The sequence below is a fragment of the Morone saxatilis genome, unplaced genomic scaffold (genome assembly GCF_004916995.1).
Source record: "Morone saxatilis isolate NCDOM2014 unplaced genomic scaffold, NCSU_SB_2.0 Contig14, whole genome shotgun sequence".
Lineage (NCBI taxonomy): Eukaryota > Metazoa > Chordata > Actinopteri > Moronidae > Morone > Morone saxatilis.
In genome coordinates, this window is record NW_023339696.1 from 14,193,589 (window position 1) to 14,214,307 (window position 20,719).

Sequence of the window (20,719 nt, forward strand, 5' to 3'; positions counted from 1 at the left end):
TCTTGGACCTCCCTTTAGTGTAACTGAAAGTTGTGGTGGCAACAGCTAATACAGTGAGTGGCAAAAGATATGGCACTCTGCAGGATTGGAAAAGAACTGTTTTCAGATGAAACCTGGTAACCTGGAAAATGTGTATCTCGGCTGTGATGACTAATATCATGTTCCAGTGACCTTTTGTGTTTTGTCTCTCTATTGTTGTAATGCAGGTCAGTAGACATGATGATGGATGTTTGTGTAAGGCGCAGATTTTTTATTTTGCTTTGTCAGAGTCTGGCAGGCATATTCTTCGACAGCATATGGCAGGGAGGGTCCCCCTGTATCTTTCTATTAAGTGACTCACTATCTGCGGGGTCCCACTGCTAACTTATGACCTCTCACTTTCACTTTATATCCAGGGTCTCGAAAGTGACTCACAGTAAAATGCTCAAATTCATCAGTGTAATTTCACTCGCTCGTCTTAGCTCCATATTGGGGGTTTAAATACGTCAAATATAATAAACATTATGAAAAAATTATAGCTTTTAATTATAACATTGTTACATTATTTCAAGGCAGCAGTTATGTTGATATCGTCGGATGTAAAGAAACATGTTTAAAGGTCCCCAGAACAAATGCAATGCTTTTTTGAATGCATAATTACACTAATGTACACACATCATCAGGAGTACAAGCATTAAAAAAAGTGAAAATCATTGACAAAACCCAATATTTCTTTCAATATCTCTTAACAACACATGAAACTTTCCGCATCAACCACCTTGAGTTGTGATTTCATGTGTCATAATGTGTGATACAAGTAGTGAAGGAGATTTGGAGGTTCGTTATATCAAGTCATTTCACTTTTCATTTTAAATTTACATATAAAAATATAATATATATATATATAATACTAAATATATATATAATACTAATTTATATGATATAGTGGTTCTTCTTTAAATGTTAAAAACACGAAAATTCTAAACAAATAAATCATATCTATATTTTAGTTCTTTTATCTTTTTTCTCCCTTTCAACATTTATCAACCACGTTATTACATATTATTGCAATTATTAATAAAGAAAACTGTAAATACATTCCAGTGACTCACTAACAACAGACAAATGCATATACACAAGGACATACATTGTCACACAGTGACATACATTCATTGGTTTTTCGCTGTCTATGCAATTTAGCTAAATATACTGTATATATTTTAGGCCCAAACAATAAATAAATACAACATAAATATGTAATTCATATAGTTCAAAACAAGAAATAAATCAAGTAGCAAATAGGAGCTGTGCAAAAACAGAGCACAGTTCTGCCAACAGGTGTGGCACTTCAGAATAATACATTCTTGCTGTTAACTACTACACATTTTAAATCTAAGAAACTCCAACTAGGAAATACAATTTAAGGAGTGGTTTACTCTGAATATCTGGTTCACTGACTAAAAGTGTGCTCCTTGATCATAGCTATTTGAGAACAATCCAACTTTGCTTTTTTTAATTCTATACAATACACACGGGAATATTCCCCCAAACCTACATTACACTGTTAAACTGTTATTTCTATAGTTCTATACAGCTGAGTTTTAAATTGTGAATTTAAAGTCTCTTGAGTACAACAGCAGAGGAACACACTTGTAGTGATGACATCAACCTTAGAACAATCCTGAGCTGCTATATAGTATATTTACTTTACTGGCCAAAATAATTGGACATTGAATCAAAATAAAATCTGTTTCAGGGTGGATTTTTCTTTTTAGTTGACCAGAATTTAACAGTGAGGTTTTTACCCAGCCTGTGGGTCTTCAATGTTGAATCCAACCCCTTCCTCCATTCTCTGTGACTCAGTCACCACTTTGACTGCAGGAAGACAGTTATGTGATTTGCTGATCTGGTGATCCCAAGGCAATTACAGAGATCTGTTCGGTAACGAGAGCAACAAGTACACTCTACCATCTTTGCCTCTGAGCAGGTTTGCTGCAGAGTGGGTCCCAGAACTGGATAAGTGTCCTGGAACATGCCAGGGATTTAAAAAAAAATATATATATATAATGTATCAGAGATGCATCTAAGGTTTGAGCATGTAGATGATATCCAGGTGGGTAAGATGTTCAATGTCATCAATTTCAGTGGTTGGCAGGCTGATGTTGAACACCAGGGTGCCTCCAGCAGACAGCTCCTCTACCTTTCCAAGGAGGCCCGTGGTGCATGTGTTTCTGTTAATCCCACCCGTCAGGACAACTTTGTCATTCCATTTCAGACTGACATTGTGATCCGATTCCTTGTTACATTCCTTCGATTCCTTCTTCAGTGTCACCTGAAGATTTAGGAAGTAATATCCATCCCTATTTATTTTCAGATCTTTTCCGTCTACTGAGACCAAGTCGTTATTTGGATTCATTGCTGACCATTTCATTCTGCCTTTGGCTGTGGGTGACAGAAAAGCTGCTATTAGCTGTGAATTTGTTTTCTTAGAACTTTATTCTGAATACCTTGGGTAATTTCACATGAAGCACATGTGAATCAGTGATTCACTGAAATTGTATTGGCAGGAATTAAATATTTCCTCTGACCAGGACATTATTTGTACTTTCAACAGCTTGTGAATGGTGACATTTTTACAGCCTTTGTCATTCACACTGAATAAGGGAATACAAAAATAGAACAACCTTACCTTCAATAGCCTTATAGGTGAGCATTGTACCTTCTCCGAAGAGAAGGCCATGGTCTGAGGGAGGCAGCTGAAAGAGGAAGAGATTTATTAAACTCGAAACATAGAAAAAAAAGTCTACATTATATGTGGTTCCTGCATGGCTCCCATGATGACACACAGACCAGATACATTGATGTTGCTATTTTTAAACATGGTGATGAGACCAGTACCTAAGTCTTAAAAGTGAGAACAGAATAGATCATTCAGTATCTTCAGAAGGAAAATGAAGAGACAACAGTTTAGTTTAGTGGCATTTCCCCGAATTTGGCAATGACGTCATTGTGCTTCCTCCAAGACGTGAGGAGAGTGACTGTCTGACATAAGTCACTGAGAAGAAAAATAATTTGAGCTAAATCTGCCTGGTCTGCAAGATTTCTCTGACTGGAATATTTTGATTGCAAAAACTGACAACAAAAGCATGACATCTTAATCAACAAGAACATGTGTGTTCATATTGTGAGAATAACCAACACAACACAGTGAAGTCAACAGGAGAAGCACAAGCTCTGAAGCTGTGGTTATCTTACCGAAGCTGTATTGTTTGCCTGGGATTGCACTGTGCGCTCTGGTGCTACAGCGCTATTGTTCTGAGACTGGAGAAGGAAACAGAAGCACAAAATATGCTCATAATAAATGTTACAAGATGGTTTTGAAACACAAAAGTGCCGGTGAATGAATGTTGTTGGTGCGATAACGCCATTTAAGTTCACTAAATGGCAATTGAATTAAATCTTTTTTAAACAACGCATTATCTATTAAAATAATTCTCCTGTAAAATATTTAACACGCGATAGTAGTAGTCAATCATAGTGCTAGACTTATGTTTTATTATAGCATTATAGCAGTTATGCTCCATTATAGTTTTATTATCTCTGCAGTATAGATTGAGACATTTCTATCTGATCAGTTTTTTTTTCTATTATGCAAAAATTTCCGCTGTTTAGAAGTCATTACTGGGGTATCTGTAACCAGCTGCAGACCACAGGCAGGGGTGTCTATCTCACCAGCTGTGCTACTGCCAAAACCACAAGAAAGAACAGATGCACTACACAGGTGTATGTGTAACACATTCAAAACATTAATCCTATTCATTCAAATGCCACAGGGTATGGCAAAACTTTTGTACAAGTTTACAAATTTGTATCTCATTATTAATGATCATGGGATATTGTAGCAATCTGTAAATTCAATCTGAGGATATTTTAAGAAGTCTCACCAGTCCACGATGTCCAGTTGTGAAGAAAAGGATGATGAACACAGCCTGGATAATGGAGAGGGTGGTGGTCCACAGCAGGAGGACATGGATTAGAGAATTCTGGGTAGGCTGTGGCATCGTCAGTCCGACGGCAGAGCTCAGAGTGGCCTGAGCCTTGGGAGTGTAGGCAGACAGATGTTCAAGGCTGACGACTCTACAGTTTGTGAGTTTCCTCTGCTGTACACCAAAGCAGTGTGTGTGTTCGCTTCCTGAGCTCAGTGTGTGCATGTGATGAGGACGTTTTGATGTCTGACGGTGTTCTGCTGTGCCCTGAGTATCTATAGAACAAAGACGAATCCAGATGGTACTTTCCCCTGTATATACAAGTGAAGACAGACACAGGAGGGCCAGATTGTATCTGCATCTTGGGGCTGGCCCTTTCCTCCTACTCACCACAATTTACACAAAAATGAGGAACAAGACTCACTACCAGGGAGAAAAGGAAGGAGTTAAGAACTTTGACATGAATTAATTCCAAAATGAATCACTCAGTTGCTTATTTATGATGAGACTATGAAGAGTGTTTGGGTGGTGGTGGTGAATTAGGACTGCTGTTTTTGCTCCCATTTCCCCCCTTCTTCCTCTATATGTCTTTATATTAAACATGGTAGAATACAATTACTCAACAATGTTCTTATCCTTCTTTCTTTAAGTATATTGACTCAACATACTTAAAACTACTCTGGGGCAGGATAAGGGTTGATCAGAACAGTTAATCAATAATCTAATTTATTAATTCCCCATTGCATGATGGAAGCTTTAATCCTGAAATGTTAGATCTTTGCTGGCTTAAAAGACCAGAAACAATAGTGATAGAATTAATACAAAATATACAAAAATAAGCAAAAAAAAAGTTTATGGGCATCAATATTTCAGACCTTATTGCATCACACGAGAGAATAACTTATGGTGTTATACATCCTTACTGTGTAAATGCTAATTCCTTTCAAATACTACTTTTTCCTCATTGGAATACATACATTACAAAATTGTACTTCTTTAACTGCTCAACAAAGAATATGTTGTTAACAAAGTATTTAGATTAAATCATACAACCAGCACTTAAACATTATCATTATCTTATCTCTTATCTGACTTAACAAGAAAATAGAGCAAATGCAACAAACAAAATGCCACAGTCAAATTAGTAGTGGAACTCAAGTGACAAAATGTCATGATATGTTGTTTATTTTTTGCACTTCTTGAAACTTCCCACCTGCATCTAAATTTCTGCTTGAGGTCAGTAAATGTGGTTTCACTTTCTCCGTTTGTACTTTGCCTGGGGAAAGTTTCATGGCAGCAAAACAGGATGGGCTTTGGTTCAGGTATGCGTCATCACACTGAATAGAGGACTCAAAGACAAAATGATACCTGTTGAAGGTTACCTTTATGACTGGCAGTGGTCAAGTACCCAGTAACAAACAACATGCCCAGACATGTTTGTGTAGTGGCTGAATAAATGTATGTATACTACAGTACAGTAGTATACTAGTTAAAACAGAACATATCATTTCAATTGGATTGGAAAGCAGAAGTACAATTGTGTTTGTGAGAGTCAGCAGTATTTAGTCATGTGCAAGTCTGTGATGACAAATACAATAGAGGAAAATAAAATCGTTTCAGAAATGTTTGTATCTTAGTTATGCATTTTTAGGGGATGTAACATTTTCCAAACAAAAGCTGAACTAAATAGTATAACCCTGGATGAGTCATAGTTTCATTTAAGAAACACAGAGCCAACCCGATGTTATAACTCATTAAAAATGACCTACGACACAACATTATTGGAGTGGGCAAGGAAGGATACTAGTGGTAATTTGCTACATTAATAGAAGAAACAGTTGCACGTCATTTCAAAGACGGATGGAAAATTAGATCAGAATCATCTGAGGGCGATGACACTAACATGTAGATTGTCATAGACTGACAGTGACTGCAATACATGTAACAAACAAAACACAACATTGGTGCTGATATTCAAAGTATTACTACACCATATAATAAAGTCCTTACATTGACGTCCTTTAAAACACATTACAAAGTGATATCAAATCAGTAGAGGAGGAATCATTGTGACTCCAGCCATTTTAGATCCACTACTACACATTATAGTATGTTTACTTCCTCTGATTGTCTGGCCACTAAATGATGATGTACAGCCATCTAGTGGATGCAGTGAGGGATTCAAAGACAAGCCACAGGTAAGAACACTGCTGGGGTTTACAAATGTGCTTATAAGTACATGAAAAAAGGTAATAGTAATAAATAACAATACTTCAATGGTAGTAATATATAATAATAAATAGAAATAGATGATATTAATATGTGGACCACTCTGTAATCCTATCTGCCTATTAGAAATGACATTTGTTCAAATGTATCTTCAGTGTCTAAAAACTGCAGTGGAGAATGGAAAATGAAAACATCAATATGAAAAGTAAACAGAAAATTACCAGCAATATATAAAAGTGTCCTGTCTTTTACTTTTCACTCCCCTTCCACATTTTCCTTTTTCATCTTTCTTTTTCTTATTTGGGGTTTGTATAAACATCAATACACATTTAATCAGTTGTACACCAAAATCAAAAAGTACCAAAACACCAGAAATTTGAAGACAACCATTTGTCAGTGAGGGCTTACTAGCTGGTGTAAACATTTGTTTAAATGTAGATTTTGACCAGTTTGGTGTGAATTTGCTTGCACATGAGCATGAGCAATTACAGTACAGGTATTTCAAGGAAAGAATAGACTTTATAGTTTTAGAAAATGATGTCAGATTAGATTGGATGGAAGTTAGATTAACTGTAAATCAAAGAATGACAGACTGACTGACAAAATGAAACTGAAAGAAGCAGATGAGAAAATGGAAAACTGAAAGAGAAAAAGAAGTATTTCATATTTTCCTGCGCATCTGCAGTTTTCGATTTCATTTTATTCATTCAATAATGGCTCAATCATTGTCATAGTGGCTGAAATAACTAATCTATTTTGCATTTTGAGTCAAATCAAGAAGCATAGGTGACAATAAATATGATTGTAATTTACACAAAAAGCAGCTTTAAATGTAACTCTTGTAAAAAATTCAAAGAATGCCCTTGTTCCAGTTTCTCAAATATTAATATTTGCTTGTTTTTTATTTATTTATTTTGATAAATATTTAGGCTAGATCTTATAAACATGTCAACTTTGGCTCTGAGAAATTATCCAGGGTGGTTTTATTTTAATTGAGCAATACTAATAATATCACTAATAATAATTAGATGCCTAATTATATGTATGTGCAACAAAAAACAAAGCCTTGATAGTTTGAAAATGCTTAGAAACCTTGAAGAGATGAAGCAGCTGTGTCTTTGTCTTCACACCAGGTGGCAGGAAAACTCTGACTACACAGGAACAACCAGGAGTTCATCGCTGAGGAATCAAATTGCCTTATGCAGCTAACTGATTGATTTAATAAACAAAATGCGTGGCAATGTGCATTTTATAAGCTTCCATAAACTTCTCATAAGACTCCCGAGGGAAAAGAGTAGGCTATATGATGTGCTCAGACTGTGTTTTGTCTGTCTGTAGTATGTGTGTTTTATCTATCCATTGGCAGACAGTGAAACAGCAGCAGTCGATATTGTGGAAAAATCAAACTGCGAGGCTGTCTTGCATGTTTACAGGCACATATGGTGCTATGGATATGATTATATTATCTTAATAAAGGATGATTGATGACTTTTTCTGGGCAGCTGAAATCGCCACAGAGGAGGCATTAATTGTTGCATTATTATTAGTAAAATAGTAAATGTTGTTTCTGTTCTAATGGTGAAAACGAAAACAAAAATCCCCTTTAAACCTGCGTTATTATTATGGAGAGAGGGGGCTGCAGGAGCTGTATGTGGGACGTGTCCTTGCATGGGTGGGACATTTTTTAATGGGACAGGAGAGTGCGCAGTGAAAGCGAGCAGTCCCTACACAGCTGTCAGGTCAGGTGGATCGAACATGTTGTGAGCTCCAGCCTCGTCGTTACACATTGATTTTGTTGGGTGTTTTTTTTTTTTTTATTACCGCGGAGGTCAAGTCAAACCGAATAACACCGGAAATTACGAGTTTTCATACCAAAATTAACGTTTCGCTGTTACTCGACCAACTGCGAGACTAACACTCACCGAGAGGGCATTTTATTTTGAAATCTTGAAGCAAAGAGGTCTGTTTTTCATTTATGTTTGACACATTGTGAATGGTGTTCTGTTCAGGACGGTTTTTTTTCAGAGCAGAGTACAACACGCTCCCTCTGCGAAGTTGGTTTAAAGTTGAGTTGAAGTTTGTCCGCACGGCTGTGTTCCCTCCCTTTTTTTCCATTTAGCTCCGACCTTTTCTATTTTTCTCTCTTCCATTTTGCTCTTTAAATTGACAAGCGTGTGTAACGTTTACGTCAACTGATCGGTTGTGTTGGCTGACCGGGGTCCGCTGCTGTCAAACTTTCGTTGACATGGATTTGTTGCGCCCACGACGGACGGACTGAAAAAGTTTGGAATTTCCATCATCCACCAGCTAGCTGCGACAAAACGCACTCATTGCAGCTACTTTTTGTAAAAAATATATATACATATAAACAAGTTGTCATTAGCGTATTTAGCTAAAAACATGCAAAAGTTCAATTCCACCGGCACCCACTGCAACACCACGCTGCCCCGGGACGCGGAGCTCCAGCTGCGGTTAGCTGACAGCGGAGGAACCGGGGAAGGGAAGGAGAACGGCGCTGGGAAACATTTCGCTCCGGCTGAGGAGGAGAGCTCGTTTTGCACCAAGAGGAAGATGCTCGTCGGTTTGGATTTAATATGTCTGTGTGTCGGTAAGAATGGGTCTGTTTACTTATCTTAAATTCATCCGTTTTGATCATAATTTCATAATTTCAATTGAAATGCACCACTGACACATTTAACATAACTTTGAATTTACTATAATAAACTTCTAATATTTTTTAAAGGACCCCCCCCCCCACACACACACACACGTTTGTCATGTAGTGTTTTGCTCGCACGCATATGTAAACAACAGCTTTTTTTTTTATATAAGGAGGTGAAAAGAGGCTGGGAAAAACAACAACATTGCATTGGGATTTGTTAAAGTTAACGAAGCTGCAAAGCATTTTTCCAGAAGTCAAATGGAAACTGTTCAAACGGGCAGAAAAACAGCTCGTTCCCCTCGGTGCACGTGGGGGGCTGGAGCGAGGGAGGGAGGGAGAGAGGGAGGGAGGTGGGAGCTCAGCTGGCAGGAGCGGAGTTGTCCCGGGAATTCATCTGTTCCCATGGTAACCCCCCCAAAGTTCCCGGCAGAAGAACGTGGGAATTGGGATACAAAACATAACCCCCGTGCTTGTGTCCTCGTGCCGAAAATGACCTCTGTTCACTGAGCGCTTTCGCCACTGTCACTGCGGGACGGCTGAATGTCAGCCGCAGGTAGTTAACAGTGCTCAGCTGGAAGGTTGCACAGGCTAATAATTCAATAACATTAACCAGCAGTTATTCCAAGGAGAATAAGACACATCAGTAACAACATGTGGACAACAACCCAGGGGCCACTGACAGAACCATGAAGAAAGTAGTAAGAAGTAATCCATCCATCTTTTTCTTTTTACATTTTATTCCCTAGTTTACAGTGTTGACACTAAAGACTATTAACTATCACAATATGAGGACTTTTTGCTTATTTTGTGCAACCAGAAGTCACAAACCCAAAGGCAAGTTTACAAATGTCTTGTAATTTCACTTGATAAATTAACAATATATAGATAATCCAAATTGTCACATTAACCATGATCAGCACTTATCCATCATATGGACACATATAATATTATAGTGTGATAAGATTTGGTAAAATTGTGTTTTGATTCAATATAGAGCAGCAAAGATCATTATGTTAGGCAGGATAGCTGAGACTTAATGTGATCACAATTACACATTCTCCCATAGTTAATAAATTACCGTAATAATGAGATTGTGAATCTGAATCCTGTAGTTACATTAATGTAGCAAGACCAAATCCATCCAAAACAGGAATTATTAGCAGTAATATCTTAATAAGTGCCCATGAATTTAAAGATGTACTATTGTTTGTCCATGTGGTGCTAGGTAGATCTGATCCATGTGTTTCAAACTATAGAAATGCAGCATATTTTCTGAGATAGTTCTATGTTTTCATGTGTGCGTACATCAATCTGCAAAAGAATCTAGTGACTGAAGCAGTCAGAGAAATGTAGGGGAGGAAAAAGAACAATATTTCTCTCTCAAATGTTTGTATATGTATATATATATGGGAACACTAGTGAAATGCCATTACTTGAGTAAAAGTACTTAATTATTTGGAGAATTATCTGAAATGAAAGCTCAGGTTTACTGTGGCACCTGCTGTGCTGTGACTGTGATATTTAGTGAAGAGTGTGTTCAAAATATAGTTTCATATAGTTTCATGTCGTCATCTCACATGACTATGTCTAAGGGAAGGGAGCATCAGTGCTGATGTGTGAATGAGTGATTATGCGGACCTGCAGCAAACATTAGAGAGGCTGAACCCGTCTAGGCAGACTGACAGGTCTCAGCCTCATTGGCAGTTAAAGCATACAGAGGCAGCCTGGAAGACAACACGACAGTTTTCATTGCTGTGCCATTTTTAACCCCTGCAGGTATGCTATTAGCCGTTCACGCCGCACACTTCTCAACAGCTTTGTTTTGTGCCTAGGAAGTGGCTTCGGTCCAGCATCGGTCAGCACAACGACCTCCTAAGACACATACTGAGCACACCACTTGCTTTCCCACAAAATTGCGTACCCTAACCTCCTCTTATCCCCCATCTGACTAGATTACAACACAGAGACTGAGTCTTGGAGCCTCAAGCTAGACACAGCTGAGAGGATTTTGAGAGTCAGTTAGTCTTGTGACTAAAATATTCTTTTGTAAAGTAAAAAGTTAATCTTCTTGCTGTTGATGTAACTACCGCAAAAGTCCTGGTGTGATTTGATAGGTTGATACATAGCCATTATTTTATTTTCAACCTTATAAAGGTAGATAAAAACTCATTTTCCTGACCCATTAGGTGTAGTTTTTTCTGCAGCACAAAACAGTACAGTTATATCAATCACAACCAGATGGGGTCATCTCAGATCAGTAACACCACCTGTTAAACAACAGAAATTGTTCAATAAACTATGTGCACTGAAATGAGAGTATAATATTGAACAATACAGTACAATGTAACATATTGTTTCACCCATGCTAACTGGTAGAGTTTATGAGCTTTTAGATTACTTACAGATTCCCGGCTGTGTCACTGCATCCTGCCTGTCTCTGCCCTGGTAACCACCATGTCAGTTATCAGCAGAGGCCTGCCCTTGACTCATCTGTGGGCAATTGGCAGTGAATGCCATCACTTAGTGAAAATGAATCAGGCCCTTCTTTCACTTGCTTATCTCTGACTAACCTAATTTTCCCTTAAAAATGCCATCATCAGATTCCCTCAGACGGTTGACCCGCCAGCATTGTTGTCTGTGAAGGGGGTCATTCACTACTGTAACTGTGGAATTTCAGCCTGAAGCATCCCATCCTCATTATGTTATCAGCTGAAGAGGGATTCCACAATAGTCTGAGGGTTTTCACAGTTTCTCCATGTGTTTTTAGTCTTTACTTCACATTTAAAGTAATACCATAAAGTTTGTATAGTGTGGCATTTTGGATTAACTTTAATCTTTCTGTGGAATGCTGTGATATTGAGGACGTTAATTGAGGCTTTGACTCAGGTTACCTGATCAGACTCTTACTCAACGCCGGGCTTGTCTAACATTGTTGTATTCCCACCATAAGGCAGTGTTTTTTAATGAGGCTGTTCTGACATGCACATGGGGGATGCTTCACAGAGAAGGATTGCTCTGGTTCAGCTCAGTGCCAGTAAATTCCATGTAAGCTGCAGAACGCAAGTGTTGTGTGCATTCCTGATGGGCCTGCATAAGTTTGACTAGGAGGGAGCTGACAGAATCTGCGCCCTGTGGCTGCATCTAAGCTCTAGTGTCCAGCCACCCAGAGGTCAGGAGGTTTCAGGTGTTTGTCATATCTGTTGAGCGTGCAGGGACAGGCCTCCCAACACGCACTGCTGTTTCCCTCCTGCACAGGTGGTCTTTGCTCTTTGCTCTCACCCCAATAAAGCCAGTTATTGACTCTCTTAGGAGTAATTGGGAAATTATTGGAAGTGACACTTGAAAGCCCACTATTAGCTTTTACAGCTTAAAGGAACATTGTGATTGCCACTAGGCTTGACCTTCTTGTAGAGGTTAACTGTGAAATAGTGTCATACTTGAGAAGAAGTCATGCTGAGATAAAATAATACAAATAGAATACATAGAAAAATAATTCTCACAGGGCTAAATAGCTTTTTTTTGTCGATTTGAAACCAAAAGTTTTTGAATAATATAGAAAGAGAAAGCTGGAAACGGTTGATTACTGTTGTATGTGAGAGTGTGTTTTTGTTCTAGACGTGAAGGAGCTTGCCAGGACGAGAGGACTGGTATCTACCTTAGAGATCTGAATTTCAAGCTGCAGCTAATCTCTGCCTTTGCCCCTTTTTCTTTTTCTCCTCTTTTCTTCAGACAAACTATTTTGGGACTGAGGGTGTTCCAGCAATGTAGTGAGGTGTGTGTGTTTTATGTCTGCATGTGTTCTTTGGGCGGGTGGCGGGTTTATCGTAGAGGATTCATGGTTCTTTTGGCAGAGAAAGCTGCTAAGTGAGTGAGGCCAACACGTCACAGCATGTCGATGTGTATAGGGCCTGCAATATTGAATTGTTTCCAGTGTGTGTGTGTGTGTATGCTTCTGAGTAAAAGTGTGGGTGTGGGTGTTTTTGTGTATGCGTCACTATGGCTGCTTTCGCGGACACCCTACTACAGCTGCCATGTGCGTGCTGTTTGTTGACAAATTTGCCGGCCATGTTTTTTTTCTGGGTGTTTTAGGCCCTGATCAAACACCCTCTGAAGTTATGGAACACTCTGGCGTCATTCTGCTGCTGACAGATGGAGCGCCATTAAAAGTGGCTCAGTCAAATCATTAGCTAGTGGAAGAAGTGATTTAGCATACTCTCCCTTGTTAGTGTATTAATGCATCTCCTTCCCATTTGACAGCACTGCGGAGGTTCAGGAATCCATTAGCTGCACTCTTCCTTACACAGGCTACATGGGCACATATATTTTTCTGTCAATACGTCTTCCTTCACCCATTAGCACACCAGAGCCGGCTCAGGCCTTAGATATGTCTCGGTTGCCTGAAGGCTGAGGGGCAAGTGAGAGCCTGAATGAGCAAACAGCCTCGGGGTGGGAGAGTAGAGTGAGGCGTGGAAAGAAGAAAGGGGTTGAGGATCTACAGTAGGGGTCAGAGGTCAGACCCAGGGGCGCCTGAGGGATCTTATCTGCAGCTGTCTGCTCATGTCTTAGTGAGGAAGTTGTACTGAGAAGGATAGGAAATGTTCAGACAGCAAATAGCTTCAAATGTACTTTTAATGAGGCAGCTGCAATCTTCTCGATGGTGGTTCCGTAAGTGCCCAATGGTGGTCCATAGGTATTAGCTGTAACGAGTGAATTAAGATGTGTATACCACTCTAATCCTCTGTAGTCATTAGCTAGAATGTGTTTGGGGAGGTTTAACATCAAAGTATCTACCTGAATCCAAATCCAGCTGGTAGCCCAGCCTTTGCGTCTGTTAGAAGTAATGACTCATCCTCTTTTGTCTCTCCTCACCATAAGGAGACAGAGAGACTCAGACAGCCCCTCTTGGCGCCATGGCATGGTTACCCATCATCGGGACCATTTTATCATTATGTCACATCTCACCTGCTGGAGCCTTCCCTCCCTTCATCCTCTCAAGCTCCACTCTGAAGTTGTTCCAACTGCATGTTCCCCAAAACACAGTGACAAAACAGCCCTGCAGCCCTCAACTCTTTCTATACACAAAACACTTACACAATCAGGCTGCTCCATGCTAAAAACCCTCCCTGAAGTCTCAACCACAACCCTGTGTCGTTCACATTGCAGACTGCCAGCCCTCACCTCACTACGCACACCCTTACCTTCACACCGCAAAAACCACCAGAAAGTGCCTTCAAAGTTTCTAAGTCAGATACCAGAGTGGCGGGTGCTTTATGTTCCTGCGGAATCAGACAGGCAGAAAGACAGCCCACTTCAGACCTCACCGCTCATGCCCTGAACTCCAGAGCTAGGTTCCAGGAAGCAGGTCATCGAAGTGTGGAGAGAACAGAAGCAGCTGTGGGAAGCATGTCTCCACTGGCCAGCGGTAACGGTAACAGTAATAGCGGAGGGGCACATAAGAGCTCTCCTGGTGCACTGGTGGAAGGTAAAGCAACATGAAGGTAGTTGGAGCTGCTTTGCTCACAAGAACAGTTGCAGTTTTGGTCTTTGTGAGATTGTTGACGTAGCGCATTAAAAGCTTCAGTAAATATTAGCATTTTTGGCTAGCACGGTACCTTCAGCTATACTACTGTTTCACCTATGGGCCTCTCCCTGTTTTTGACACTGTATATGAGCTAGATACATGCACCATATGCCCTAAAAATGGAACAAACCTGTAAACCTGAATCACTTGAATTTAATATAAACGTGGCTGATCTTACTTGAATTTTGAAAGGAATGGGGCAGGGTATCTACTTAAAGAGGTTGTACAGAGTCCAGTTGCAGAGCAGATGCTGACGATAGCAGATGGTTAACAAAGATCCAGGACTGTTGTGGCTCATCACTTACTCTTTGTTCTTCCCTGATTATTCTCTTTGTGCTGCCATCAGGGCAGACAAAACAGAACATGCTTTCAGAATAATCCAGTCAATTATGGAAAAAGAAATGGATGTGTGTGTGTGTGTGCAGCAGGGCCACCACTCACCCTTATGTTACCTCTCCACTACCTGGATCGGGCCACCAAGGATGAACAGGAAGAACCGCCTCACCTCACATACATGCACATTTCTTTAATTGGGTTTGTGGCGGTTTCTACTTGCCAATCATAATCACAGCCTTGGTGCGAATGACTTCACCTCCTGTTTTATGAGACCTGCCCAACAGTACAACCGTCTGTGTATGTGTGTCTCTGTTCTTTTGAATGCTTGAGCCTGTGTGATGGTGCATGCAGTCTCTTCCCGGACTGCCTCTTCAAACAAAGACTGTTTTATATCAGGTGAAACATAAAAGACTTGGCTTTGCTCTTGAAGTACCTTACTCAAACTGAATAGCGATTAGATGAAAGAGCAGACCAAGGCTAGCTTACGGAGACAGCTTTGTGCAGTTAAAGTCATTATTGCACAAATAATCATACAAGCCTACCCAGCCCAACTGCAGACTGCTGTTTTTAAGCTTATCAGGCAGGTTGTCACACTGCTTCTTGTATTGCTGTTACCAGGGATTATCATGCTGGAAAAAAAGACAAATTCCAGCACTTCACAGTTCAGTTCACTAGCTTAGTATTTTTTTTGCAAGTTTGACTTGAAGGTAAACAAGCAGCCTAAAATTTAGTTGGGAAAAACTGGCACATTCAAGCTGGTGAGGGGCCCAGCGAGGGTGGACCACCCCTGAAGGGTGCTGTAGCAAGCTTGGCTACAGCCCAGGCTCAGCCCATTCCTAAACTTCAGGCCAGATGGACCTGTGTTGACAGGTCACCAATTGTTTGTCCTCCAGTTCTATCAAAGGGCAAATGTAGAGCGAGGCCTGTACAGTCAGACATTATCGAGTGTGATGAAGCAGATGGCCATTATTGTGACTTAGATATAGCTTTAGGCAGAGCATCGTGCTAATCTATGAGGATGCACAGGCTGTTTGTCCGTCAGTAGCCGCAGCATCAACAAGAGATCATTTAGTTCTGTGTTAGTGAACACGCTGTTTGCCTCAATGCATGCATTTAGGATTATTTGGCTCTAGCATGGTTTATTTGGTTGGTTAGTTTTTCTTCCAGGTGCCGGTGAGGTTTTTGGTTTTTGGTTTGTTTGGTTGTCTGTTAAGTCTATGTGGCTGTGGCTTTGGTTTGTTTGCAACCCAGTGTTGTTTTTATGTGTATGTGAGTTGGGGGATATTCTGCTAGTTGAGGTGGGGTCGTGTTTACAGAGCGGGTCCCAGCAGAGCCCAGATCTCTGACCCTCACATTCCAGAACCACCACTAATCGCCTCCTTCTGCTGTTCTCTGTAGAGAAACCCTTCCCATCTCTCTTGGCTCCATCTGTCCAGTTTTCTCTCACCCCAGTATTACTGCCCTCACCCCCATTTGTCAATGTTCTAGCCTTCTGGCCATGCATTTTAGCCTAGTTTTTGTTTTACTCTGTACTAATCAGCAGATGTTTAGCAATATGACTGCAGAGGATGTCGTTGAGTAACTATCATCTGGCCTGATTTTTTTGCACTCTGCCTGTAATCACTTTCTCCATAGGTTTTTTTTTTTTTAATTTCTTGGTTTTAGTTGTTGTTGTTCTCCTCTCACAGTGAGCTCATTCTGGGTTGTGGTCATAGATGTGTAAATTAGAACCAGAAGAGTTTCTCAGAGTGAGGCTCATATCCCCTCTGCTCTCATTCCTCCTCTTCTCTTTCCTCCCTCCCTCTCTTCCCCCCACCCCTTCTTTCTTTCTACCCCTTTTGACTATTTGAAAGCATTCCTGCTTTGAGTGTCAGGCCCAGCGAGCAGCACATTTTGGCCTGGCTGTGTGAGCCGACCCACTCCTCCGCCTCCTTTTGGGTCCCCTTGCAGGCTTTCCTGGCCTGGCTTTCTTTTGAGCATGTCTTGGCCAGGTGCAGAGGTTTGCTCACAGCTGCTTGACAGATGATGTTAGGGTCTCTGGAGTGTTTTTGTGTCTTGTTGTGAAAACTGTTTTAATGTAGTTGTAAAGCATAGAGGTTGACTGTGACACAGGAGCTTGTAATTTGTATGGCACTGTACAAGATTCTGACTAACTTTGGTTCCTAGAACTTTTACTTTTTATTTATTGTAAAGCACTTAGAATTTGTGACCTAACTCCGATTGAGGTCCAATTGGTAGCTTTGTATTATTAATAAGCTTTGCAAACAGAGTTGCCACTGTGGAGTGATCTTTGGTACCTGGCCATTAGTGTTAAGTCTGCCTATGGACTTGCAAAAACTGGGAAAACAACACAAACCATATACTGGCAGTCCTGAGGTCATAAAATATGCTGCCATCAGGCTCAGCACTTCATGGTTCCCATTAGTCCTCCATATGTATTGAAAATGATCCCTTAAGAAGCCCATGTTCACACTGTAACCGCAGAGTGTTTGGTCCTTAATGGAAAATCTATCCATTACCTTTCTGTCAATGTAGCAAAATATTGATTATTGCGAGAGGACTGCCCATATTGTGGAATCTGATGAGCACACAGGGAAAGCCTGTTCATGGAAGATATAGAAAGCAGTACAAGGTCTTTATTTTTTCACAGAACTGATATTGAACAATTAGAAAAGCAGTTAATTTATGGCAGAATAATTGTCAAATGCTGTACTGTATGTTGCAACATTTTAGCACATAAAGAACACTCCAAAATATAACCAAAAAACACATTTCAGCAGAAAATGCAGCATGTCCAGGCCTGTGTAAAAGTGGCTCACAAAGCGCCGTCAGCCCTTAATTGCTTCACTATCGGATATAAAAGACATTGTGAAAAAAGCGGCTTCCTTGTAGTATAATGAGAACTAGCAGTGATTATACAGTCTGTACATTTAAACTTTTATCCCCTAATCAATTGTCAATTTGCCATTATTACTTTATTAGAGTAATACATTACATTTAATAATATAATTACATTGAATATTAAATTTACAGTGCATACTGATTATTTTACCTCATCACACACTAATCTGCAAGACAATAATTATGTTCCCCCATGCTGCTATACACACATGGTACAAACACGTGCACATATATGCACACCTGTCAAGCTAGCAAGCTGCGATTGTTGGCTGTGTGTTGGATGATTTTTCAGTGAAAAAAAAAAAAAAAAACACACACCCACTTAGTTTGAACCAGAGATGAACCAGACCATATCTCTGCAGGTCTCCACAAAGGTATGGCGAACACAGATAAAGGGATTATGATTACAAGATTAGGAGATGTGTGAGCATTTTATGCAGGTGGCATTAAAGAAACAGGAAACACTCATACAGGTATTCAGTTTTAAATTAACAAAAGAAAAGGGACTTTTCCAATCTTAGCTAATATAAACTAATCAGAATTACTTTAAGCTTTCTGTAATATTACTCCTAAGGATATGTAATGTAATGTAAACATTTTAAAAATCTAATTTTACTACTGAATTATTAGCATTGCATTACATGATATATAATATAATATGATATAATAATCCATTCAACTGTTGTAAAGGCATTGACAACACCTAAAACAGATAGCACCTGAATGTGACCTGTATGTGGGTGTGTGCATTACATGAGGTACGTGACTGAGCTGAATTTATGTAGGTGTGTGTGAGGAGATGCCAGTAGACGTAGTGACTCAGTGAGTTGAGTGCGAGATCAGGGTCAGATGAGAGGTGTTTCCTATCTCCCTCTCTCTCTTTGTTGGCGTCACAGCCACTGGTATCTGCCTGCAACGTGTTTCCATCTCTCTTTCCCTCCCTCGCTGTCTTACTAAGACCCCTCTTAAAATATATGGAAGTGGGCTGGCTTTTATCTGTGTTTTGTCTTTCTTTTAGGGCAGCATGACTTTGACTGCAGAGGCCACTAACACACTCTTTTGACTACAGTATAACTTTCTTAATGGAGTCTGGCTATGTCTCGGCTAAAGCCCCACAGTTGCCTCTTCATGTGTTTTTTGTGCTGATAGACTCAAATCTACAGATTATTTCCCTTGTCACTTCTTTATCAGTTCAGTGAGGCTGAATGAGCAATATGAGTGCTTTATTAGTGGACTGTAGGGTTGTGACAGCAAACATAAAGAAAAAAGCGGAGACAAAGCCAAATCTTAAAGAGCACATAGTTACCTCTAGTAGGTCAGGCATTCATCTCCCACCCTTAATCAGTCAATAATTGTTGATTTGCTTGTTGCATGTTTGCGTGCCATTGTTTGTGGGTTTAAGTGTGTTGTTCCTTTTGGCCTGATTTTGAGTGTGTATCCTGTGCACTACTCAGTCACGTAGTCTGAGAGATTCCCTGGCAGGAGCAGTGTTTTGGCCTGGGTGCGTTCCAACCAACCAGCAGGCCTGGGATGACAGGAAGAGGCACAGAGGTTAATGATTAGCCCCATGTTCTTACTGCATTCCATGGGGTGACAAGGGGACATGGGATAAGGGACAAAGAAATGGAGCAGGCAGGGCAGGCTTCTACAAGGCTATTGGCTATTAGTTTAAAGTATAACACAGAATTAAAGCTGTAATAACTCAGCCCTTGTTTCTGGGGATAGAAATGCACCATCTCCTTTTTAGTCATCATTAAAATGTTGTGCAACTTTTTCCCCAGCGAACTTTCACCATCAAGCTGTGAGGTCTGTTTGCTTAAGTGCACCAGACCTTGACCCCCTTTCACCTGATACGGAATTCTTATAATTAGTCACCAACCAGGAAACACAGTAAACACATAGTGGGACAATTGTTAATGTAAGATTGGATAGATTAAACTAAAAGTCGCTGAAACAAAGCATCATTGTTAAGCAATACCTTGCTCCTCCTACAGAGGGTTTATTGTCCTCTTTTGTCACAATGATTTTTTTTGTGTTTCAACATTCCCTCTAATATCTTTTTCCTCCTTCCTCATCCTAATTCTCCACTGTCATACCCATCTCTCTGTCTGTCAGCTCTCCTTCTCTCTGATCCTCTGGTGGAAGCAACTATGTGTGGAATGCTTCATCCCCCGGGAATCTAGAAATCATGTCACCAGATGACTGACACTCTTTAATGCTGCTCCTTTCACGCTCCTGCAACACAGGAGTATCACTGTATCTCGCTCTTTCTGTCTGTCTATCTCTCTCTGTTATCTTTGTTGCACAGACCACATGCTCACAGACATTCATCAAGCCATCTTTTGTTTTTTGTCTGCCTCCCCTCCCTTTCTCCCACATCTCATCAGCCTCCATCCCATTCTTTGCCTGTGAGTTGAAGGCGGTGACTCCGTACAAGCGAGGCTTCTTCTGTGGAGACTCCAGCATCACCTATCCTTTCGTGCCGAGCGAGGCCATCCCTGACAGCCTGCTCATTGCTGGTGGTATAGCCATCACTGGCCTAACGGTAAAACAAGAAGAGCTGACATTTATTTGCATTATGAGTCAAAGTTGTCATCTCTTTAATGTGATGCACTGGAGCGTGTGTTTGTTTTTGTGTTAACCAGATTGTCTTATTTTCTTTTCAGATTGCAGTGGGTGAATGCTACCGGGTGCGTTTCCGAGGTGTACACTCACGGGCCTTTGTTCGAAACTGCTATGTGTCGTGCCTTTACAAGGAGCTGGGAAGCTTCCTGTTTGGTTGCTGTGTGGGTCAGTCTCTCACCAATATGGCCAAGCTAAGTGTTGGACGCCTGCGACCCAACTTCCTGTCTGTCTGTAACATCACCTATGCATCCATCAACTGCACTCCAGGCAGCTACGTGTCCCAGGTCACTTGCAGGCAGTCTAGTCAGAAGATGGTGGAGGAAGCAAGGTGTGTGGTGTGTGTGCATGAGTGTTTTTACTCCATAATGATTTAGCTTGTTTACTAAAGGTGGCGACTCATACAGTTAATATGTAACCTTC

At 40.4% G+C, this 20,719-nt stretch overlaps 2 protein-coding genes across 2 annotated transcripts in view; one reads left to right on the forward strand and one right to left on the reverse strand.

Annotated features, from left to right (window-relative positions):
• Positions 1–2,062: 2,062 nt before the first annotated feature.
• On the reverse strand, positions 2,063–4,269 carry LOC118323179. The gene is made up of 4 exons (XM_035655111.1): positions 3,924–4,269; positions 3,235–3,300; positions 2,669–2,735; positions 2,063–2,421 (listed from the first exon to the last, which is right to left on the reverse strand). Exons 1-4 carry the CDS (start codon positions 4,188–4,190, stop codon positions 2,063–2,065), a joined length of 759 nt encoding a protein of 252 aa, XP_035511004.1. The 5' UTR covers positions 4,191–4,269.
• A 3,651-nt stretch (positions 4,270–7,920) lies between these two features.
• ppap2d (phosphatidic acid phosphatase type 2D) overlaps positions 7,921–20,719 on the forward strand; it is a gene marked incomplete in the record, with an annotated part of 16,445 nt that continues 3,646 nt past the window's right edge. The window contains 3 exon segments of the mRNA XM_035655228.1: positions 7,921–8,802; positions 20,062–20,219; positions 20,341–20,627. Coding sequence (XP_035511121.1) covers positions 8,595–8,802; positions 20,062–20,219; positions 20,341–20,627 — 653 coding nt within the window.